The 26,203-nt window shown below is 36.8% G+C and overlaps 1 protein-coding gene across 1 annotated transcript in view; it reads right to left on the minus strand.

The window, feature by feature from the left end:
* The window catches only part of LOC107653428 (metabotropic glutamate receptor 6-like), a 58,128-nt gene that overhangs the window by 2,168 nt on the left and 29,757 nt on the right, over positions 1–26,203 (minus strand). The window contains exons 3-11 of the mRNA XM_016440139.1: positions 22,550–22,766; positions 22,129–22,264; positions 18,918–19,072; positions 18,037–18,177; positions 17,664–17,864; positions 15,544–15,683; positions 14,804–15,427; positions 11,368–11,679; positions 8,010–8,255 (exon numbers count right to left, since the gene is read on the minus strand). Coding sequence (XP_016295625.1) covers positions 8,013–8,255; positions 11,368–11,679; positions 14,804–15,427; positions 15,544–15,683; positions 17,664–17,864; positions 18,037–18,177; positions 18,918–19,072; positions 22,129–22,264; positions 22,550–22,766 — 2,169 coding nt within the window. The 3' untranslated portion in view covers positions 8,010–8,012. The remainder of the gene's footprint in view (positions 1–8,009; positions 8,256–11,367; positions 11,680–14,803; positions 15,428–15,543; positions 15,684–17,663; positions 17,865–18,036; positions 18,178–18,917; positions 19,073–22,128; positions 22,265–22,549; positions 22,767–26,203) is intronic.

Here is a 26,203-nt window from a genome sequence, read left to right on the forward strand (position 1 = left end):
TAAGCTAGAAAAGCATTTTTTGCAGTGTATTTGTTTTTCTTACAGTAAATTTAGAGGGTGCTAGAGCTGGAAGCTGATGAAAACCATTCATATTTTTGGACGAGCCAGGCTTTACCCTGGCCATGACATGGAGGAGAGGTTGAGCGCCCAGCGGGTCAGAGGGGCCCAGAACGATGTTCGCTGGGGGGCCTGACCACCCCTCCATTGAATGTGAATTTGAGGGGACCCCATAGCAAAATCAGTGCAATGGGCCCAGAATTCCTTGCAACAGCACTGAGAGCAATCATGGTTTCAGGCCCATCCACAGTTTATCTACCCCCACACTCCCCTTTCCTTACTGTAACCCGGAGGTGGAAGGTTTACAATAGGCACCCTCACAAACAAGTCATTCTTCTCCAGGCTATATAGATGATGCCTGCAATGACATCAAAGGAGGAGACCAATGTCAGGCCTGTATTTGCCATGACAGAAGATTTAGTTTAGCTAATGAAAACATCCATTATGATGTGGATGAGAACCAATGGCCAAATCCACAAGACAGGGTTGATAAAAACATAGAAATGCAGCGAGGAACAATCCAGTTGACATTTTATTGTATGCCTACTGTAATTTTTTCTTATCTTTTTTTCTTATCTATTATTTTCTTATTTAAAGTTTTTTGAAAAAACTGTTGTGAGTTGATTATTTCATCAATAATTTTCAAGTTTTGTTTAATGATTCCAGTGTCTGTACTTTTCTCTCTAGTCTATTACGATGGTGTATGAATGTGTAGAACCATAATGAAAGATGCATCATGTGTTTTGAACAGCTATATTTAATAATTGTACTAAAAACTACACAGTGAAACTATGGGTATCTTGTGTGTGTGTGATCTAAAGTAATGTTCCTATGATATTTCATAATAAATTCATTTTTTAAACCAATGGATCTGCAAATGAAAGGCTTCTTTAAACGTATGAACGCAATATGCAAAGTTTTGAACATTGGATAGCCTGTTACAAATAATGACTTTTTTTGAGCTTTGTGTCTAGAGTTTTGAAAAATGACATGAATGTTCTGTTATTTGAGCAAAAATGATTGTAAAAAACTGTAATGGAATACTCTTCTGCTCACCAAGGCTGCATTCATATTACGTTGTTTGAATATATTTTAAAATGTAATTCAGTCCAGTGATGCAAGGCTACATTTTCGGCAACTATAACTCCAGTCTTCAGTGTCACATGATCTAGATAGATAAACAATGAACAAAGAAACAAGTAGATAGATAGAATGAACGAACGATAGATAGAATGAACAAACGATAGATAAAATGAACGAACGATAGATAGAATGAACGAACGATAGATAGAATGAACGAACGATAGATAAAATGAACGAACGATAGATAGAATGAAAGACCGATAGATAAAATGAACGAACGATAGATAAAATGAATGAACGAATGATAGATAAAATGAACGAACGATAGATTGATAAAATGAACAAACGGACGGATGGATGGATGGATGGATGGATAAAATGAAGGAACGATAGATAAAGCGAACAAATAAACGAATGAACAAACGATAGATGGATTGATGGATGGATGGATGGATGGATGGACGGACGGATGGATAAAATGAAGGAATGATAGATAAATCAAACAAATAAATGAATGAACAAACGATGGATGGATGGATGGATGGACAGATGAACGGATGGATGGATAAAATGAAGGAATGATAGATAAAGTGAACAAATAAATGAATGAACAAACGATGGATGGATGGATGGATGGATGGATGGATGGATGGATAAAATGAAAGAACGATAGATAAAGCGAACAAATAAACGAATGAACAAACGATGGATGGATGGATGGGTAAAATGAAAGAACGATAGATAAAGCGAACAAATAAACGAATGAACAAACGATGGATGGATGGATGGGTAAAATGAAAGAACGATAGATAAAGCGAACAAATAAACGAATGAACAAACGAACGAACGATAGATAGATAGATAAATAGATAGATAGATAGATAGATAGATAGATGCATAGATAGATGGATAAAATGAAGGAACGATAGATAAAACAAACAAATAAGTGAATGAACGAACGAACGAACGAACGAAAGATGGATGGATGATGGATAAAATGAAGGAACGATAGATAAAGCAAACGAATGAACAAATGATGGACGGACAGACGGACGGACGAGATAGAGAGATAGATAGATAGATAAAATGAAGGAACGATAGATAAAACAAACAAATAAACGAATGAACGAATGAACGAACGAACGAACGAAAGATGGATGGATGGATGGATGGATGATGGATAAAATGAAGGAACGATAGATAAAGTGAACAAATAAACGAATGAACGAACGAAAGATGGATGGATGGATGATGGATAAAATGAAGGAACGATAGATAAAGTGAACAAATAAACGAATGAACGAACGAAAGATGGATGGATGGATGATGGATAAAATGAAGGAACGATAGATAAAGTTAACAAATAAACGAATGAACAAATGATGGACGGACGGACGGACGGACGAAATAGATAGATAGATAGATATGGGCACAAAAGGTCAAGCAACAACTAAAATGTTGTATGACAAAGTGAAAGTGAAATGGCTTCTGGATGTGAAAAGTGTGACTTGCTGACATGTTGTTTATCTCTCTTAACAACTTCCTCTTGTAAGCAACACCCACGAATGACAGATCGGGAGAGAAAGCAAGATGTGCCATCAGATCTAGTGTGTCTCCTCTGAATAGATCCGTGCTGTTTTTATGTCACGCTGCTGAATGCTCCTTTGACAAAAACACACACTTGAATGCTTCTTGTGGTGGATGTGGGTGTTTTTCCTTTATTACTCAAGTCCTGAAGGGTTTCGGCCGCATTTCCCATGAATGCAGTATTTTCTAGTGAAGGCAAATACAGTCTTCTCACGGCTGCATCAATAGACGGCAGTTATAATACGCATTTTCGATAGCAGTATGGGAATACTATCAAAATTGTGCTTCAGGCAGATGACGTACGATATACGTAAGTGATTCACTATTATAACCACTCTTTGCAATCGTAGTAGGATAACAATGGCAAGGATAAACTATATTTTTACATTTTGTCAATGCAAAACTCACTATCACAGTGCTGGAGTGTTGTTGGTGGTTGTCACTGTGTTGCTATATCATTGCTAAAATGTTCTGTGTGCTTTTTATTGGGTTTTCTGGTTGATTGCTGGGTTGTTTCTTACTGGCCATGCAAGTCACAATCCCACAAGCCCACAATCAAGTGCCTATGATATTATGGCCTCTAAATATAGTTCACATATCTTCTTAAATGGAAGACCATGAGATTTATTTGTCCATTTAATCAATCATTAAGCATCCTTTATGCTCATAACTTGGTGTGGGACAAGTTACATGCAAAAGCTTAATGCTTAAGGCTAGAGGTTTGTTCAAACCTTTAAGTAAACATATTTAATAAATATCACCATACTTTCCCAGCTGATTGATTACATTAAAGGGGTCATATGATGCGATTTCAAGTTTTCCTTTCAATGGTAAATGACACATTTTCTTAAATGTTGTTTACATATGCAAATGAAGCATTATCTATTTAAATATGCACTAATTTGCATACATTTCTAAAACAGAAATCTGAAAAATGAATAAAGCGATGTTCAAAATTCTTGTTTCAAATTAGAGTTATTGGGTTTTCATTAGAAAATGCTGTCAAGAACCAGAAAAAAATACACATTTTTATCATGTTTTTAGGGAGAAAATGTTGTAGAAAAATCAGAGAAATTATATATGAACATGGAACCCCTTTGTAAACACCTTCAGTGCTACGCTGAAGTGGAGAAAATTTCATTTTGAGAAAACAGCTTTAAAGATATGTATTCTAATTGCAATTCACAGACAAATAGATAATGTGCAATAAAGTAAACACTTAAAGGGTTAGTTCACCCAAAAATTAAAATTAGCTTGTGTTTTACTTACCCTCGAAGCATCCTGGGTGTATATGACTTTCTTCTTTCAGACGAATCCAGTCGGAGTTATATTAAAAATTGTCTTCGATCTTTCAAACTGTTTAATGGCACTCGGCGGGTGTTGCAGTTGAACAGTCCACAAGTCGTCAAATAAAGCTCGCGCATTCATAATAAAACGTGCCGCAGACGGCTCCGGGGGATGAATAAAGGTTCTAATTCGTGTCCGGCGTTTTGTTTTGTTCTCTCTCCGCAATCGTCACTAATCACGCAACGCCGCGCGTCTTACGTCATCCAAGGAACTGCTTCAGTGGTTACAGTCAGCGGAAGTGAGAGAAAAGTGTTTATTACGTTTGAAATATGGATATTTTTCTTACAAAAACACATGGATTCGCTACAAGGGGCCTATATTCATCCCCCGGAGCCGTCTGAGGCACGTTTTATTATGAATGCGCGAGCTTTATTTGACGACTTGTGGACTGTTCAACTGCAACACCCGCTGAGTGCCATTAAACAGCTTGAAAGATCAAAGACAATTTTTAATATAACTCTGACTGGATTCGTCTGAAAGAAGAAAGTCATACAACTAGGATGCTTCGAGGGTAAGTAAAACACAAGCTAATTTTCATTTTTGGGTGAACTAACCCTTTAAAAATGCATTTTGTATGTTTTCTTTCCACTAGTCTAAACAACACCTTATGAAAAGCCAAATAGCCCAAAATCTCAAAACTGACCAGTGCATAAAAAAACAGCTTTTTTGTGACTTGTTCAGTATAAAAAACTGGCAACAGTTTATGAAAACTACTTTAACTTAATCACAAAAACAACAGAAGACACAAGAGACTGTACATATACAATGAGAGCAGATGCCTTTTTGTCTGGAGTGATTTACCCTGTACTGACATGAGAAACTGTCTGTCTGCAGTAGCCAGGGGTAAAATCCCTTGTTTAAGGGCGCAGAAGCGATAGGGCAAGTGTGAGAGCATGCTAACTCTCTTCTTCAGGAATGAACGCAGCTAACAGCACACTGATCACTGCTTATGACTGTCAATCAACTGTCAAGATGATGATTTGTGCTAGCGTTTGTTTCTGGAAAGCACTATATGGTGCTTTGCGGTCAGTGAAGTTACAAATCTGCTCTTGTACTGCAATAGAAATAGCATTATATCTAAGCAGCTTTAAAAATGCAAATAGTATCTAATATTAGCACTCTGTGAAGCTGCATGTGTATAATCTAATATGATTACAATAGATACACTACAGTTCAAAGATTTGGAGTCAGTACGATTATTATTATTGTTTTTAAGGAAATTTAAAAAAAATTTAATCAAGCATGCATTAAATTAATCAAATGTGATCATAAAGACATTTATAATATTAGAAAAGATTTCTATTTCAAATAAATGCTGAACTTTCTATTCATCAAATATTGCTAAAAAAATGTTTCCACAAATAATGGAATAACGGCTGCTGGAAATTCAGCTTCGCATCACAGGAATAAATTACATTTTAAAATATATTACAATAGAAAACAGTTATTTTAAATTGTAATAATATTTCACAATATTACTGTATTTTTGATCAAATAAATGCAGCCTTGGTGAGCAGGGAAAAAAAAAAAACTAAAAAATGCATATATGTAAAAGAAACAAAGAAAGGTGACACAGGGCAAAATTATATCAGTACCTACAAGGGGAGAGCAGAGGATAACTGCACTAAAAATATATAACAGAATCATTTAGCATTTGTTTTATTAATAACTACATTTATAAAGTCCATAAAATAATCATATTCAATGCACTTCTATCCACATGCTTTTCATAATTCATTTTCTGCTTCCAGTTTCTTCGCTTGTGCACCCAAATATTGTTGCAGCGCAGAGAAATATCCATATCAACAAGCATCATTTCAAGAATTTCGTGCGGGCTTAGTGATTTTTTGCTTCCAAAAGCTCAGTAATATGGAAGTAATGAGATGTGCTGCTTCAAACTGCATGTGTTGAGGAAGCAAATGTGTGCTGCAGAGATAGAGAACAAGTGGAAAATAAACCCAAAAGCATTCCACTGCAATTTAAAAGAGGAAGAGAGAGAGGGAGATGTTATGGATATCAAAATGCGAGGGGGCACTCAATACAACTCACGTAAAAGGATTCAGGGCACCTTAAATATTGAATTTAAAGCATCGAGTTCCCTAACAATCCCATCTTGAAAGCTTTGAAGACAGTTTATTGCAATGAAATATATTACGGAGCAGTATTTCTCAGCAGATCCCCTGCTATAAGTCATTCGAGGGCATAAAAGTTCACAAGAGCAAGTTACTGCAAGACATTTTCTCTTTTCAGCAAATATGACTTCACAGCAGAAACTAAACACAGCATAAAACACAATGCTAGGGTGTTGTGGGTAGTTGCCAGGGCTTTGCTATTACTAAAGTGTTCTGAATGTTTTAGTGCATTGCTATGCAGTTTATTGGTTGTTATGGTTGCTAGATGGCTGCTATCAGGCAAGTCGCTACTATTGTTGTCTCTAGAAATGGCTTGGGTCTCTCTTTCAATAGACTTTAGTGAGGTTAGAGACCATAGTGAATTTAACACAGATGAAAATGAGGCTCTGAAGGATGGCCTTAACAATGGTACACACTGTATAAAGGTCCTATATTGTATCATTTTCACAGCTTACAACTTTCAAAACTGTTATGGAGTTTTTGTCTACTCAAAAGTTATGTTCGGAAAGCTGTTTCGACAGCTGAACAATCGGTATGTTGCTAAACAACAGTACACTCCGTTGAACACACTGTACTTCTAGCCCTCACAGCCTTGTTTTCATTTCTGTCAGCATTCAATATGGTACCCTGACTAAACTATTTTTTTAGGTATTTTGTCATCTGATAAAATCATCTGATTTGAATCTGGGGCCTGTTTCATAAAACAAGTTTACCAAATAAGCCAGGTTTATTTCAGTTAGTCTGACTTATTGTCAGACTAACTGAAATAAACCAGGCTTATTTCAGTTAGTCTGACAATAAGTCAGACTATCACAGCCTTGTTTTCATTTCTGTCAGCATTCAATATGGTACCCTGACTAAACTATTTTTTTAGGTATTTTGTCATCTGATAAAATCATCTGATTTGAATCTGGGGCCTGTTTCATAAAACAAGTTTACCAAATAAGCCAGGTTTATTTCAGTTAGTCTGACTTATTGTCAGTTGATTTGGTTCAAAATAAGTCAGGCTAACTGAAATAAGCCTGGCTTATTTGGTAAACTTGTTTTATGAAACAGGCCCCTGATCTGACAACTGAAATAAAAAACACACATATATAAATATTACATGGAAAACGTATTTCAGTTAGTTGCCACATTTCTAATTTGTGTTTAGTTTAATTAAACAAAAGTGCCAAATTGACTAAGATATGAATTAAATAAAAGCTAAAAATAAAACTAAAAGTGAAATAAAAATAAATAAATAAAATCCTACTTCTAAACGTGTAGTAATAAAAACCAAAAAGGTTCTTCCATTCAGGGTTATTATCATTAACGAAAACTAATATTATTAAAATATTTTTTGTTAATTAAATAAAGCTGAAATAACATAAAATATTAAAAATAGCTTTTTCTAAGCAACTTTTCTCATTTTTGTATAGTTTAAAATGAAGCACTAAAGTAACCAACCGAAACAAAAAAAATTTAAATTCAACCTAAATTGTAATATTTAAAAAAAGGATTAAAAATGACATTACACAATTACAAATAAATGCAAATTACAAAATGATAAATATATAACCTAATTCAAAATATTAACTTACAAACTATTAACTTCAAACTATAATAGTATATAAAAAGTACTGACATGACACTGTTCTTATAGCGTCAATCTTATAATCTTTTTGACTCTTGGAGGCTTTATTTTTAAAAGTGTGATTTTGACGGGTTGATTTATTTGTAGCATTCTTCCAGACTTTAATGGTGTCTCAGGAGATTCAGAACAGACTCCTTGCACTTTTCCAGGGGTCTGAGAGTGGCTGTTACCTGCTACTGCGTCCTGTCCGGCTCGATCTTGGTCTCTCCGTTCTGCTTGTCACTGATGGATTTCTGCGAGAGGCGTGAGGACATGGTGGCGGCTTGAACCACAGCCTTGAAGCTGCGCTTGCGCTTCTGCACGTTCTGCTCCGGGTGGAAGATGATGACGTAGACTTTCGGTATGTAGAGCATCCCCAGAGACACGGAGGCACTCAGACTCATGGACACGGTCAGCGTCGTCGTCTGGATGAACATCTACATCAGACACAGGAAATGAAAGGTCAAGAGATGCATGGATCATCAGCATCAGCTCAGATCAACACAGGATACGTTATATATAAATAATTGCTAATTACAACATTTTCATTTGTTAACATCAATTAACTACTTTAGTTAACATGAACTAACAATGAAAAATACTTGTAAAGCATTTGGTTCATATTAATTTCACCATTGACTAATACATTATTAAAATCCAAAGTTTTATCTGTTAATATAATCAATGGAATATTAAATGTTCATTCATGTTAAAAATTATAAATAATAAATATGATAAATATTAATGAATGAACCTGAGCTAAAGTGAACTAACAATGAACAATTGTACTTTTAATCATTAATGTTAACAAAAAATTATAAATACCATAACAAATGTATTGCATTAATGTTAAATTATTTTTTATAATCATTAATCATAATTTTTATATACTGTTCAAAAGTTTGGTGTCTTTACGTCTCTTATGCTAACCAAAGCTGCATTTATTTGTCAAAAAAATACAGAAAAACTGTAATATTGTAAAATATTATTACATTTTACAATAACTGTGTTCTATTTGGATATATTTTAAAATCTAATTTATTCCTGTGATGCAAAGCTGAGTTTTCAGTCTTCTGTGTCACATGATCCTTCAAAAATCATTTTTCTTATTTCTTATGATCAATGTTGAAAACAGTTGAGCCGCTTAATATTTTTGTGGAAACCATGACACATTTTTTTTCAAGATTTTTTGGTGAATAGACTGTTTACATTTATTTGAAATAGAAATCTTTCGTAGCATTACAAATGACTTTACTGTCACTTCATGCCTCCTTGCTGAAAAAAAGCATTTATTTCATTCAGAAAAAATCCTATTGACCCCAAACTTTTGAAAAGTAGCGCATTAATGGCATCCACATTAATTTTATAGCTCTTACTTTGTCTCAATTATCATTTTGTTTTCCTAAAACAAACAGAAGAAACATCAAACGGGCCGCTTAAATAAAACACCTCCTAAAGCCTCCTGAGCAACCTTTTAGCAATAAAATCCTCCTTTGGACAGGCCGTGGCTATGCAACAAAATAAACATTCCCGATGTTCATCATATGTGGCTGCCAAGCCAAATAAAAGAGCACCTGCCCACCCAAGAGCGCTCACCAGGAAACGGCACATACAGTATTAGCGCAGCACATCAGTGGGAAGCTACCTGGCTCGTTTAATCTATGCAGCAATAACTAATGCTCTAATTCCTAATTCCCGCTGACGAGGCTTCTGGCTTTATTAAGATGGGTAGACATTGTCTTTCAGGCTCCAAAACACTCCCGTTATCAACCTCCTCCCACAGTCAAACCCCCGGAACCTCATTGGTGGGCGGAAGAGCCTTTGTCTCTGTGTCATGGTGTGTCTTTGGGAGATAAAGGGGAGAAATGAAATGTTGTTTTTTTCTCATCTCATCCCTTTCCATGTCTGCCATATCAAAGGCCTCTTCAAAAAAGAAACTGTGAGCAATACAACTTGGACTTGTTATCGTGAGCCTGGCAGGTTGTTGCTTACTTCAATGCCTTCATATTGAAATGACTTCATTTCACATAATTTTCTACTTAAGGACTTAAACGGCGACTAAGCTCCGCTCTTTTGTTGATGGATTGGAGCAGAACTGTGAGAACGCATTGTGGTGGAAATACGGGAAGTTGTTTCAGAGAAAGATGGAGTTGCATTGCTATATATTGTGTTTTGAAGATGTGTAGTATTGCTCTCTGTCTTATTGTGAATGTATGAGAAAAGCATTAATAGCCTAAAATGTCTCACTGTCAGAGAATACGGCTTTCATTACAGTTTTTATATAAGAACAGTAACACAGAAACAGCTAGCAACACCTGCAGGTAATGATGAAAACACTTCCATAAAAACAGAATTTGCAACCGATTTTGCTTCCATGAAGTGATATGTTTGTGTAAAACAGGATGTTAAATGAGGAAAAAAGAGTGGGATAGTGGAGAAATTAAAAATAAAGGATTAAAAGGGTATTTTGGCAGTGATGCCAATCATTTGAGGTTCCCCAAATAACCTTTTTTTCTTAGTGTGAAGAACATTACATTAAGAACTAAAGAATCTTTTCCCACTATAAAGACTCTTTGTGGAATGAAACGTTCTTTATGGAACCATCAATGGAAATAAAGAATCTTAATTTTTGATAGTGTGCTCCTCTCCTGAAACACCACTGAAATAATTTCTGAGGAGGCTTTTTTTTTTCTAGCATGTGGTGAAGTTCAAACTCAAGACCATCCCAAAGATCTCATTTGCACTTCTGCATGTTCAAACTTGGCGTATCATGTTCGGTCGCACGTCAAACCTGACTACATGCATTAGCATGCAACGTTTGAATATGTGCATGTGCAAATGAGATTTGAGCACTGTGGTGAGGAAGAACGTTCAGAACTTAAATTTCAATTTGTTTATCGCAAAAAGCTATTATGCTATTATTAATAACGCTATTATTATGATTTCAGAATATGTGGAATATAGTTCACGAGTCTTTTGGACCACTTTTATAGTGCATTTTTATCACTTTATTCACTAAGGTTCAAAAGCTTGGGGTTGAGATTTTTTTATGTTTTTTAAGAAGTGTCTATGCAAAAATACAGTATAAACAGAAATATTGTGAAATGTTATTAAAATGTTTTAATGTAATTTTCAGCAACATTTCTTATTATTATCAATGCTGAAAACAGTTGCGCTGCTTTATTTTTTTGTGTAAACTATGAGACCCTGTTTTTTCCAGGATTCTTTAATGAATAGAAAGTTCACAAGAACAGCATTTAGTTGAAATAGAAAACTTTTGTAATATTACAAATTTCTTTACTGTCACTTTTCAATTGAATGCATCCTTGCTGAATAAAATGAATTATTCTTTCAAACAAAAACCTTACTTTTGCGCATTTTGGATGTATAAAAAGAGACAGGTTTCCAAACATCTCGTTTTATGTTACAAGCTAAAAAGAAAATCATACAGGATTGGAACGACATGATGCAAGTTAATGCTTTGCATTTTTGGGTGAACTACTTGTTTATCAACATTAGCAATGAATCCCATTTTAACACACTTCTCACCTTCTCAGTGGACTGTGCTGTGCCAAAGAAAATAGGCACGAACGCCAGCCAGACGATGCAGGTGGTGTACATGGTGAAGCCGATGGGTTTAGCTTCATTGAAGGTCTCAGGAACACCTCGGCTCTTGACCGCATACACAGTGCACGTGACCATCAGCACGATACTGTAGCTCAGGCAACAGATGAGCGACAAATCAGCGATGTCACACTTCAGGATGCCACGTGCCAACTCTGGATTGGGCGGCCGCTGCTCCTCGTAGTCCACAATGGTGTGTGGCGGCATCACACCAAACCAGATAAAAACACCCACAACCTGCGGAGAGACAGGAGGAAGAAAAAGCTGATCATTAACGGCGAGACTGAGTCAGTCAGAAGAGCAGACTCATTTGTCAAGAGCTGCTGTTTGATTGATGTAGAATAAAGTGTAAAAGAAGCTGTGTTTTAGCCAGTCTACAGCAGACAAGACTTTGCACAAGATTACTGGTTAAAATAGGCCTGCTATCAGCCTGATTGCTCTTAATGATGGGTTTTAAAGTGCTTTTTGAATGACACAAAAGAAACTATAAGATCCTTTCCTCGTTTTCTAATAACGTGACCAGATTTCTGAAATGAAAAAAGGGGATATGTCTAGTTCAGCTGAAAGGTAGCACTTAAATTTCTAAGGTTTTTCGATCTGAATTAAGACATTTTGTGTATTTTGACCATGATAAATGTAGATTGTCATGAAAAAAAAATACAATGCAATGTTGCATTACTTTTCAAAGGTTTGGGGTTAAACTTTTTTGAAAGAAGGAAATAGTTTAATTCAGCAAGGATGCATTAAATTGCTCAAAAGTTTAAGTGATACATTTATAATGTTACAAAAGATTTCTATTTCAAATGAATGCTTTCTATTCATAAAAAAAATGTATCATGGTTTTCACAAAAATATGAAGCAGCACAACAATTTAAAACATTAATAATTATAAGAAATGTTTCTTGAGATGTGACACTGAGGTCTGAAGTAATGATGCTGAAAATTCAGCTTTGCATCACAGGAATAAATTACATTTTAGCATATATTCAAATAGAAAACAGTTATTTCAAATCGTAATAATATTTCACAATATTACAGTTTTTACTGTATTTTTGATCAAACGAAACTACTTTGTTTGGCCTTCCAAAAGAGGACGATATCTGCTTCGTCATGCCTGGAGCTGATCCGTGCTGGTTGCTGAGGAAATACAACAACTGCGCTGTGGATCGCCAGATCGGCTTTCACCGTGGACGAAAATAATGTTCTTTTTAGCAACATCATATGACCCCTTTAAAAAAACTTTTCTTCACATAGAGTGTGTATTTTCATTTAGTAAACATGTTCCTAGGTCAACAACATATGTGTTATTTATAGATCTGATATTAAAAGACTATGTGTCTTAGAGCTATCACAAACTGTGCTCAGAAGTCTGTAATCAAATCTTATTATGAACTCATATATTTCCCATCTCATTCAGACAGACAGCTACAGACATGAAAGTACAGTCTTAATTCTCTGAATTGACTTCTGTCTAGTGAGTTATTTACTCCTTTATCTAAAACTGAAAAACGATGAAATCGAAATGACAAATTCTATTTGAAGAAATAACGTTTCTAAAACTCTAATGTCCAAAATATAGCATACAAGTTACTATTCTACATTTTAAACATCAAATAAATCAAGGACATTTCAAATGGGACGTCTGCTCACAGTAAATCTTCATACAAGTGCGCAGGATCCCCGGAAGTGAGCAGCTGTTTAGAGGCGTGATTTAGAGAGCGTCCTTTGCACCTGTTCTCAATGGGAACATTCCGACTAGGAAGTGACTCATCCCGATTGAAGGTGCTCATCAGGTAACGCGCAAAACTTTCCCAGAAACTTCTATGGCTGGGAGGAGAAGAGAATAGCAGCCGGGCGGCCGGCGTGTTGCTGGGGACACAGATGTTGCTGTCAGAATCGCTCGGCGGAGTCCCGTTCTCCACTCAGCATCGGTGACACATCTGCCAACATGCGCTGGAGGAGGTGCCGAGAAATGTCCTGCTGTCAATCATTCTCCCGCTAACGTCCTGTTAATCTCGTCTCCCCCGCGCCTCTGCCAGTGAGTCATGCGCATAATTCTGGGGCTAAGCTCCAACTACAAAAGCCTCTCAAATATTCTTTTGTAAAAGTTAAAATCAGCAGTTTTGAATCGCCGGAGAGGTGTTTATCAGCAGACACGATGTGTATCGACAGCGGTGGGGCTTTCTTGTCACCTGTAAATCATTTTTGAATCTGTTGCTTTTGCACATTAGCGTGTTTGGCACGTTTGCTGGCACAAGCAGAATGAAGCCCAGGCACTCAAAATGATGAGGTCTGCAGGCAGCTTATCAGCTTCGGCAGAGTGTACAAACACAGGAGAATCTGCTCGGCTGGGAAACAGCTATTGACAAAACCTCAAAATTCATCCATAGGGTCGTGTTGAGAACGGTAAAACAGCACAGGGGCTTTAGTTTCCAAAACCAGTGGCTCTGTGGCACTCATGAACCTGTGTTTGGCTGGAGGGAGACAGACATGTACGTTTCATGTAAGATCGAGATTTTCTAAGATGCCTGTGAATTCTGTGCGATGTGCAGCAGAATTTTCTTTATTAATTCAGTTAATTAATGTTTTATTTAATAATTCAATCGTTTGGCCTTGCATTCCTCATCGAAGCTGCCACGGCAGTTTTTAATAGATGTATGAAGCTAAACATTAAAGGTGATGTGTGTCATACTTTTGCTACGCAAACTTAATATGCAGAGGAAAATAATACTTTAATTCAGCAAGGATGCAGTAAATTAATCAAAAGTGACAGTAAAGTCATTTATAAAGTTACCAAAGATTCCTATTTTAAATAAATCCTGTTCTTTTGAGCTTTTAATTCATTAAAGAATGTTGACAAAATGTAGAATGTTTTCACAAAAATATTAATCAGCACAATTGATTCTAATAGGAAATGTTTCTTGAGCAGCAAATCAGCATATTAGAATGATTTCTGAAGGATCATGTGATACTAAAGACTGGAGTAATGATGCTGAAAATTCAGCTTTGCATCACAGGAATAAATTACATTTTAAAATATATTCAAATAGAAAACAGTTCTTTTAAATTGTAATAATATTTCACAATATTACAGTTTTTACTGTATTTTTGATCAAATAAATGCAGCCTTGGCGAGCATAAGAGACTTCTTTCGAAAGCATTAAAAAATGCACCAACCCCAAACTTTTGAACTATAATGTAAATACTTTTAAATAAAAAAAAAAATTCATTCTTTTTTCCAACCAGCCCAACAGAGTAACCAATTCCATAAGATTTGGGATTTATAGGATATGGGTTGCACCCTGCAGGAAGCAATAAAGCAATTATCACCAATTGGCTTCAAGCTTTAACACATGCTCACCTGTACTGACATCAGTATGAAGGTAATCATAAGTTGCGATGTGGGGCTGATGAATTTTGGCGGCGTGACGGACTTCTTGCCCTGCTCGAAGATGCGGTAGATCCGGTTGGTCTTTGTAAGCATGGCCGAGTATGTAATGCACATGCCCAGCCCCAGCAGCAGCCTGCGGAAAGCGCACACCACCGTCCCCGGCTCAGCGATCATCAGGAAGGTGATGAAGTAGATGAGAAAGATTCCCGTCAGGAGCACGTAGCTGAGCTCACGGCCCGCGGCCCTCACGATGGGGGTGTCATTGAAGCGGATGAAGGTGATGATGACGGACAGGGTGGCCAGGATGCCAAGAATGGCCAGGAACAGAGGGATCACGGCCCAGGGTGAATGCCACTCCAGCTTGATGATGGGAGTTGGGCGGCAGGCCGTGCGGTTGAGAGTCGGCCGCATGTCGAAAGGGCACATCTCGCAGTTGAACTCGTCAGCTTGGAACTGATAGCCGTCGCAGAGCTCACAGTGCCAGCAGCACGGGACACCCTTCACCATCTTCTTCCTCTCGCCCGAGCTGCACGGAAAACTGCAAACCGAGTCCGGAATCTGACGGGATCCACCTGTCCACTGCATCTCTTCCACCTGATGAAATACAGAGAATATTTACAAACAATTAAACTAGAAAACAGAAAAAAAGCCAATTGTTGAACCAAACAGGTCATCCTTGTAAGTTCAAGATACAATTGAAGTCAATTTACGTAGAGTCGCAGGTTATTGGTCCACTGGCCGATGACTCTGTATCCTGGATTGGTGGTGTTGGTCATCTGGTACTGAAAGATGTCATAGCGTCCAGGAGCATCACCGTTTTCATTAAACAGAACAGCAGTGCCGGCGCTACCTATAAATCACAGAGGAAACAGGATTCATATAGTGCTATCATACAAGAAACATCATTAATGTCATTATTTTCCAAAAACAAATTTGGGGGAAAAAAAAAACTCAGTTTGACCTGTTTTATTTTAGATCTGCTAAGTTACTTACCAAAAACCACAAAACAATTCTGATTTCTTGTCTTTGAAGAAATACATACAGATGTGATAGTAAATTATAGCTGAGAACATCAGCTCTTCAGATGAGTGCAATCACAGCCAGATATATCATAAAGAGACATCAGGTTCCAGCTACACTGATCACCTCCTCTTCCTGTCACTCCTTCTTCTCCACTGAGACTCTGAACATCTTCACTTCGCTCTGCACCCATCTGTCATATAAGCGCTCCATTCATGCATACTTTATCCTGCTGCATGTCATTATAGGCAGTGATATCTGTTTTTAGTCCATGATTAGATTTGAATGGGAAACGAATGCACTACAGACAAACATTCGGCTGTTTCCCTGTGATTGGAAGTGCTTTGAATATGTGTATTTAGTTCAGTCATTAGATCCCTTCCTCCAACTCAGCAAGAGCACATCATTGAACCACTGATAACCTGCTTCTGTTAGCCCTGGATGGATAAGGATTTGTGTTCTCCTTGTTTGTTCTTTGCTGTATAGGAGAAATTCTGGGGTGGAAAAAGGACTTATTTTCCATGCGATTTTCTTCTTCGCAATAATGCATATTGCTTGTTCAGCCAACTCCCTCCAGGCGAGCTTTCACCAAATGTTTGCAAGATGACAGTCACTCTTGAGGAAGCGATTTAATGGGAATTCCTTCATGGACAGCTTTACAACGCCAGAGCAAAGTTAGATTGCCAGAACTTTGCCATTTTCTGGAGATGTTTTTCTGATTTCAAACTACACTGAACTATGAGGACACAACGGTACTGTGAAGAACTAACTGTATATAAACGCAACATGAAAAGACATTTGCAACACATTTAATGTCACTATTGTTCAACATTAAATTGAAGAGTCTGAAAATAATTTTGTAGGACTGGACTTGATTTTATCAGTCAGGATTTGATTGGACTGTGAAAAATAGCTATGATATTAGTGGTTAATAGAAAATAAATTTTAAAGGTGGAGAAATTAATTTATAAAAAAGTATTTTTTTTTCTTTAGAATAATATGCACTTGTGAATTGTCGACAAAATGATTATTATTTAAATAAACAGTTTCTATAATATATAATATTTAATGTATAATATTTTAATAAAAATATTTGTATTCAGCATTAAATGATGCATTCAACTGATTAGAAGTGAGAGTAAATACATTTATAATGTTACAAAAGATTTCTATTTCAAATAAATGCCGTTCTTTTAAATTAAATGTAAATCAAATGTAAGAACCTAACATTTTAAATATATTTTTATATTAAAATATATAAAACATTTCAACTGTTCTCCACATTGATAACAAAAATAAATAAAAAAGGATCATGTAACACTAATTTAAAATGACATTTTACATTTTCATATTAAAATACAAAACAGTTATTGTAAACTGTAATAATGTTTCATAATAATGACATTTTCAGTGATTCTCAGCAAAAAAACCTACTGTACACTTTAATTAAATATAAAAGAGCTCACCTTTTCCATATTTACATTAACATTTATTCTTTTAGCAGACACTTTTATCCAAAATACTTACCAATAAGGCATACAAAAAACCAGTTCATCCTAACTTTCTCCATAATAACTAAAGTCATACAGGTTTGGAACGACATGATAACAGAATTTTAATTTGTTGATTAAAATTCTAATATCCAAGGGCAGACACACTTGTGCTCAATCCAAATGAGCCTGTGAGGCAAAACTCTTTATGGGGTTTAGTTTGGACCTTTCAGCATCTTTTGGCATCTAGCCTAATGGCATTTCTGATGCCAGTCTGGTCTCATCTTCAGTGATTCTGATTTAGCATGATGTTGACTCACCATTGAAGTTGACGGAGTGGATGTAGCTAAGCAGCAAGCGTCCCTCCACTGGGTCCATCTTATCACAAACGCCCGTGGCTCCCGGGCACAAATCCTGGTGCATGTTGTGCAAAGCATGAGCCATAGCGTAAACTGCATCAATTACAAACTGAACCTTGCCCTCTTGCTCATAATGAGAATCACGACTGATCCGTTCTTCTCCTGAGAGAGAGAGAAAGGGTAACATGAACAAAGTGAGACAGCAAAGTGATGAATGAAAAGAGTTAGAGAAGGTGAAAGATAAGTAGGACAGAGGACATTGAAGAGCTTTTAAGGACAGCTGTCATTACTCCAAACATCAATTAACTTGCAAACGGCTATCGGGAGCTCTCACCTGTGCATTTCTTCTTTTCTGGGTCAATTTTGATGCCTGGACGTGTCAGTTTGCACCTGAAGTCGTCCTCCCAGAATTTAGCAAACCAGATATTCCTGCGGTTGTTCTCCAGGGATCGAGTGGTGAAGTACTGGTCAAATCCTGATTAAAAAGCAGAAAACTGGAGATGGTCCTCAGTGCAGAACACAAGATCCAGGGGGTGTGGTTGGATCCAGATCCAACTCCTCCCACCTTACATATACCTAAACCTACCCGTCTCCACCCCCTGATCCCTAAACCCACCCATCTCCACCCCTAAACCTACCAATCTCCACCCCCTAGATGAGGATCCAACCCCGCCCCCTGGATCTTGTGTTCTGCAGTGAGGGGCTACTAGAAAAATGACCAATTTTATCCTTATAGTGGAATCGATTGTAAAACACAGCATGAAATAGAAGTTGCAACCAACTTTACTACCATTTCTGAGTAAAACAGCTATTGAGCATGAAAGAACTGTAGGATGGGACTTTTTTTTTTTTATTTGATTGGATTGTGAAAAGTGAGTTTTTTTGGTTCCCGTTCAGTGAACAGTTCTTAAAAGAAATTAATTTTTCTTACTGTGAAGAACATTTTAATAATATAAAATGTTAATATAAATATATAACTTATATAATAATAATAATACATAAGAACTTTTTTTCACTATAAAGAACTTTTTGAGCAAGTTCTATTGATTTTAAAAGTTCTTCATGGAACAATCAATGCTGATAAAGAACCTTTATTTTGAAGTCCTAATTTTCTTGTAAAAAATTTCAAAACACACAAAGGAATCGATCACAATACAATCACTGACATGCATTTATTTCATGCCGACTTAAAAGATGCATATGCATATATCAAACCTTCAATAGATGCTCTTTTGGGCAGAATGGTGACAGCACCCTCAGCCACTTCCTCCTGGTCCAGGATCGGAGAGCTCTTGGCACCCCAGCTGTCCGATCCCACAAACTTGAATTGACCGGTCAAATTGGACTTGCTTGCAGCCTCCAGGACCTGCCTGGACAAGAAACAGCACAACTAAACTATTATACTGACGCAAAGTCATTCTAACTAAGAGATACAGTGAGGCACACACTATCTCTTGCTATTATGCAGCATTTTAGCATTTTGAACAGTAATTTGATCTGTTCAGTAATTGGCATTCATGTCCTTACGATCATGTACTGTAGCACTTTAGATCAATTTATAACAAAGAGAGAAAGAAAGCAAGAACACGTGTCAAACAAACCACTGACAACACCTGTAATTTAGTTTTGTGTCTAAAAAAGCACCTCAGACATTAGATTAGCGGCATATTTGGCTTTAATAAACATCTGTAACTGTTAAAAATGGAGAATGTTAACAGTTTTCAAACCAAAATAAAATAAATTGAGTTCACTTGAACACTGTTAAAAAAAACAAAAAAACAAAATATAAGTAAAAAGTGGGAAATGTAAACAATGTTAACAACCCATTGCACTTCTGTTATGTATATGAAATCATAGAGTCATTTGTTTCAGTAGGGTTTTGTCAGTATAGACTTTTTAAGCAAGTCTATAACTTATGTGTTTACATATAACAAAATTACAAATAATTAATTAAATCATCTATTTTAATTAATTGCTTTTAATAAATTTGTAATATTTTCCCATTTATTTCGATTTTTTTTTTACATGACACATGCATAACTGGAGCATGACAAATTCTGAATATTTTTGCCAGTGAGATGGGTGCATTCCTCTTAAATATCGGTCAATGACCAACTCTTAAATTATTACATTTGCCCACAAATGTAATTTGTTCATAAATGTAAAAGAAACTTTGGGAGGAACCAAGCTGTGGAAGTCCTTATATTATACAAAGCACAACTGCATGCATACGCAAATGTTAATAAAACACATACTTGTATAAAAGTCTTTAAATAAAAGTACCTTCATGAAATTCAAATATCAAATTGTTATTTAGAGTGGCATTTAACCGAGTTATTATGAATTAAGCCATTCAGTTATGCATTTGTTTTCAGCACTGAAGACATGGTTGACAATTCATGCAGTGTGAGCGACAGCTCGTGTTCACAGGAGTGTTTTAATGAGGGGGAAACTTCATCTGCACAGACATTCTCCACCACATAAGCCTGTCAAAAAGCATCAGCAACGAGCCATATGGATTAGAGACAGTGACACCCAAACACAGAGTGGCAAACCGTCACTCGTGAGCGTCAATGGCGATAGCAAAGTATTGTCTGAGTTTGTTTGGTACTTCTGAATTCGCAAAGTCAAACATGGAAAAAAAGCAAAAGGACATCATGCAATGAGAAATGCAGTGTCCTGAAATTTGTATCTGCTCTTATGATGTATGAAAAGGTCATCTAAGCTCAAGAGATAAATTGATAAAAACTGCATATTTTGGATTTGACAGCATAGCACCTTCTAAGTTAACATTTCCCAGGCAATTTTCATTTTTGGGTGAACTATTCCTTTAACGAAGAACCTATGTTTCAAAATATGGTTCTTTAAAACTAAAAAAAGTTATTTGTTTCAAAAATAGGTTCTAAAATGCACTTGCAATGTGTTTGCTAATCATACACGTCTGTGATCATGTAATTGCATAGAGTATATTTCTGGCCTAACACTGCGGCCATTGTTCCCTCTTCAGGTTTGCTGGTCTGGAGCCAACTCCATTTACATGCAGGAGCATGTGTGATGCATTGCATATCAAAAGCGAAGTATCCCATATTGTCTTATCACTACATCAAAGGACGTTTTCTCTAATTGCACATACTTTGCATTTAGTATTTGGTTTTTACAAATCTCCCCTAAATGTCACAAATACTAAAAGTTAGTTCAATCATATAAAATAATCCACATGTGCCCTTGTTACCAGTCAACCATTATCAAATCTGTGAGAACATTAGTCTGCTGCACCGCGACAGATGGAACGAACAGTTTGTTCCAGACAGAACCATTAAAAAAACTATGAAAAAAAGCCACTGTTACACTCCCATTATGCATCTGTTATAGACAAAATCTTCAGATTCTAAATATAAAAATGCAACGTTGCTTGTAAACACTCATAAGTGAATATTTTGGGTTAAACACAACATAAAATAAGTGAACATGAAATCAAAATTGACACTCTCTGCCTAAACACTTCGTTACTTTAACACTCTTTAGGGTAAGCAAATCACGCATGCTATTTCAGGGGGAAAAACATGTTTGTCTTCTTAATCTTTTATCAAAAGCTGCCTCTGAAACAACTTTTTTCAGCTGACATCATCGGTTTCTCTCATTTGTTAACGCCTTTCCTCCAACTTCTTGTCAAACAGTTTGTTAACGTCACTTCAAGTTGACATTCCTCAGTTGTAAAAAAAATTAAATAAATGCATGTGCAATCATGCAATTACAGTTCAATTATAGCAGTCAAACACTGTTAGCTGAATGTAACAGTGAAAGCAAAGCACTTGAATTCACATGAATTCTTTAGGAAGTACACGTTTTCAAAATCTTCCTTCTGAGAGGGATGCATGTGCGTTTGTAATCTGTTTTGGCTAATCTGATGATGATTTCAGATACCAGTAAAAGTGTAATAATAATCTTAGCTGATTTTTACATCCAATGTAAAAAGTGCAAAAATAAAAGCAGATTCTCTTGTGTCTGTCAGCATTACACTATGTCAACATGCTTTAAATAATTACACTTAAATTACACTTAAAATACTAGATTTTCTCAAATAAAATAAAATAAAACTACTTTCTTAACATGCATTCATTTTCTAAAATAAAATAAAATACTTAACACTCCTTCATGGTCTTAATAAAATAAAATAAATAAATAAAAATGAATTAAATAAAACTACTTTCTTAACATGCATTCATGGTCTAAAAGAAAAAATAAAATAAAATACTTTCTTAACACTCCTTTACGCCTCCATATGTTTACACAAGGACTTTAAATGCACATATTTGTCAATCAACAGCATGCAGCAGATGCAGCTGATAGAATTAAAGCTGTTTTTAACCCATAATGTTATAAAGCCTTGCTGATCAAACATACATTAAGCATATCCTTCACTTACTTGATGTCGTCCTCATGGGCGAAGATGATGACTCCTCGAGCATTGGGGGTCTCCATTAGTCTCTTAATGATCTTGTCAAACTCTCCTAGTTTGGGCTCTCGTGGGATCTTCAAGGACTGAGCGATGCACAGACCTCCTTTGTCACAGAGAGAGAGAGAGAGATGGACACCAATGCTGAAATTTTTCTCTCCTAAAATGTGACTCACTTTCTATTTATATTAATGACTGCCATGAATTTCTGGCAGCAGATGGGTACAAATGCATGCAGCTGTCTCTGTCATGCCCCTTTTTGGAACTTTTTGAAATATAGCATATTAATGGAAAGCCCAATCTGGATCATTCTATATGCTTCAGTGTGTTTTACATCCATAGATTACCACCGAACAGAATCCAAAGCCTGATGACTGTATGGATACTGTACCTGCCTCTCGAGAGATCTGAACGAAGGCATCTACTCCACTTTCACCATAGTTCCCCTCCGACGCTAATGTGGACACATAGTTCCAGCCCAGCGCCTTCACGATGTCCACCATAGCTTGGGCCTGGTAGGAGTCTGGAGGTACCACTCGAGAGAAGAAGTCGTAGCGGTTATTGTCGCTCAGCTCTGGTGCTGTGGAGGCGTAGCTGATCTGAGGGATCTGGAAGAAAAAGAAGAGATACACATGCATTTTTATAGCCAGTTAGTCTGTTTGGCAACAGTCTTGCTAACAACCCAGAAAAACTGTTTAAGTGCATGCATGCATGCATAAATAAATAAATGCATAAATGAATAAATAAATAAATAATTTGATTTATTAATTATTGTTTTTTGTTTTGGTTTCAAGTAGAAATATTAAATATAAAAATCCTTAAAACTAAATTAATTCATAAGAGAAGATTATAAAAATGTAATTTATATCTTATAAAACTTTAAGCATATTCTATTTTCAAAAATTAAAATAAAATAGAATAAGATTTATTTCTATTTTAGAAATGTAAAAAAAATATGAATTCAAAAATTTGAGGTCGGTAAAAAATGTTTTAAGGAATCTCTTTTCCTCATTAAGGCTTCATGTATTTGATAAAAAATATAGTAAAAACAGTAATAATTTAAAATAACTGTTTTCTATTTGAATATATTTTAAAATATAGTTTATTCTTGTGATGCAAAGCTGAATCTTCAGCATCATTACTCCAGTCTTCAGTGTCACATGATCCTTTGGAATTCATTATAATATGAAGATTTGCTGCTAAAAAAAAAACAAAAAATCTTGTTATTATCAATATTAAAAATAGTTGTGCTGCTTAATATTTTTGTGGAAATCATGATAAAATGTCAGGATTCTTTGTTAAATTTTAAAATAAAGCATTTATTTGAAATACAAATCTTTTGTAACATTATAAATGTCACTTTTGATCAGTTTAATGCAATCTAATAAATAATCTAATAAAAGTATTAATTCCTTTAAAAATAATAATAAAAAAAAAGCAGAATGGTAGTACATATTTGCTGAAAATAAATTTTTTATTTATTTAATTAAATACATTTAATTTATCTTGTTTTAAAGATGCTTAGATATTTTGCCTGGAAAACAAGATCCGACAAGATTTAGACAATTTTTAGTGTCTGAAATTTCCAGCTTACATTTGAAAAACATATCAAATCACCAATAAAATGTTACAAAAACTTTATCATAAAGTTTCTCCGTTGGCTCAAAAGAGTATTAGCATGCTACTTTATACATTCATAGACCACTTAAGCTTTGACAACAAAATGCGGTAGTGAATTATGTGCGCTATTACATCATTTGTCTGGAGCAAATGCAGATGGCTGCCGTTGGTTTCATCATGATTTGTCTCTAGGCCTCAAATACGGTTCACCCAGTGACTGATAAACCTAGATCGACTTTTTATAGCAGGAGAAGTGGAGCAGCGATCATGTCTCGTCAGCTAATGCGCAGAAGGAAAGCGAGGTCTCGGCATGTGGGTGAGCAGTAGGGGCGTCAACAGGTCGATGGATGAACGAACGAACCATTTGACAGATTATCCGTGAGGATAAGAGAGGTTTTAGTCAAATTAAGTTAAGCACAGGAGGAGACATACAGAGAGCAGGAGGGGGAGGCAAAGAATTCATTTAACGCTGTACGCTGATTATGTGTGGTGGCCCCCACCAATGAGACTTTAACCCAGCGTTTCACAATCCTGCACATTTCAGTGTCTAAAAAATCTGACACACCCAATTCAGGTCATGGAGCACTCCACTAATCAACTGATGAAATGAATCAGGTGTGTTAGATAACAGACCTTTATATAATTGCTGTGACGGTACCATGGTATAGGACCAGGTATTGACACAGATTTCACGTTTGGATTTGATTCGATATTGATTCATTTGGAAATATTGCCGGTTCATGCCAATTTTTCTTAAGGAAAAAATATTGTGAAATATTTTAATTTGAATAAACTGTTTTCTGTTTTCATATATTTAAAAAACGAATTTATTCCCGTGATGACAATGCTGAATTTTCAGCAGCCATTAATCCAATCTTCAGTGGTCAGAACAGTGTTTATTTGAAATAATGCTGTTTTGTTGCATTATAAATGTCTTCAGTTTAACTTTTGGTTACTTTAATGCATCAGCGCTCCAATTTGTTGTTGAAATATGATCAAATAAATGGTAGCTGTCATAAAAACTTGTTTTCAAAATAGATTTAAATAATTAAGATTAAGAATATTGTCAGGATCATGGACCTGTTTTGCCCGTTTCTGTTCCTGTTTTTCCCTTATTTGGTCATGTTCCTGTCCTCATTCAGTTGAATTAGTTTGATTATGATCTCATGCACCTGTGTTTCCCCAATCATCCCCTGTATTTAAGTCTATGCCTTTGCGTTCTGGTTTTGTCTGGTATTGAATGTTCATCTCTCCCCGCTACGTGTGTGTTCCTGGCTCCTTGATGTTTATTAAAGTCTGTTCGTTTTGAAGTTTACTCCACGTTTCCTCGCTCCGTGCTCCTCACAGTAGCGTTTGTGACAGAATACCAAACCGCAAACAGTTACTTCCGTGTGTTCCCTCAGGTTTTGTTTCTGTTTTTTCCTGATTGTTTTTTGTTTCCGTTGTGTCTATGGATCCCCCCGACCCCCCGAATACCTCCTCCTCCTGCTGGAGCAAGGGGAAAAATAGCTCGAGGGCCACACCAGACTGTTCCTGGTCCTCGCCAACCTCTCCAGCTACCCGGATGACGTGCTCTGTGCATTCTATGACGCCAGTTTAAACCCGGCATACAGAGCGCCGTCGTCCTAAGAGGGCCCTCAAGTGAATTTCGCCTCATTTGTGGAGTGGACACGGATCCCTGTCTGTTCACCATCTATCCCAAGGGGGATCTCGCCAGTGCCACCCCGGACCCAGGGACCAGCCCACCATCTCCTCACTGCGCGGAGCGCATGCCCGAGCCCACCGCTGACGGAGAGCCGAGCTCGCCGCAGCCGACCAGCCGTTGCCGCATGGAGCGACAGAGCAATGGATCGCCGCGGAGCCGGAGCTGCTAGTGACGTCAGTCAAGGTCCGAGAGCCGGCAGAGCCCGCCACGAGAGAGAATGCCGCGTGGTTGAGGTTGAGCTGATTATACATCTGGGACTGCTGGATTTCGAGAAGGACCTTATAGACTGGGAAACAGAGCTGGAAGCCGACTTGCCCCCTCTCCTCTCTCCTTCGTCTCTGCTGGTCCCGTCCAGCCCTGAGTGGGCTCCCATTTCCCAGTCCAGTAAAGAGAGGGCTCCAGTCCCCGAGTTTAGCCCAGAGAGTTCTCCAGTCCCCCAGTTTAGCCCAGAGAGGGTTCCAGTCCCCCAGTTCAGCCCAGAGAAGGCTCCAGTCCCCGAATTTAGCCCAGAGAGGGTTCCAGTCCCCGAGTTTTGCCCAGAGAGGGCTCCAGTCCCCGAGTTTAGCCCAGAGAGGGTTCCAGTTTCTGAGTTTAGCCCCGAGAAAGTTCTTGTTCCTATGTCTAGCCCAGAGAAAATTCCTGTTCCTATATCTAGCCCAGAGAAAGTTCCTTTTCCCATGTCCAGCCCAGAGAAGGCTCCTTTTCCCACGTCCAGCCCTG

Source organism: Sinocyclocheilus anshuiensis, unplaced genomic scaffold, assembly GCF_001515605.1.
Source record: "Sinocyclocheilus anshuiensis isolate Anshui unplaced genomic scaffold, SAMN03320099.WGS_v1.1 scaffold71, whole genome shotgun sequence".
Lineage (NCBI taxonomy): Eukaryota > Metazoa > Chordata > Actinopteri > Cypriniformes > Cyprinidae > Sinocyclocheilus > Sinocyclocheilus anshuiensis.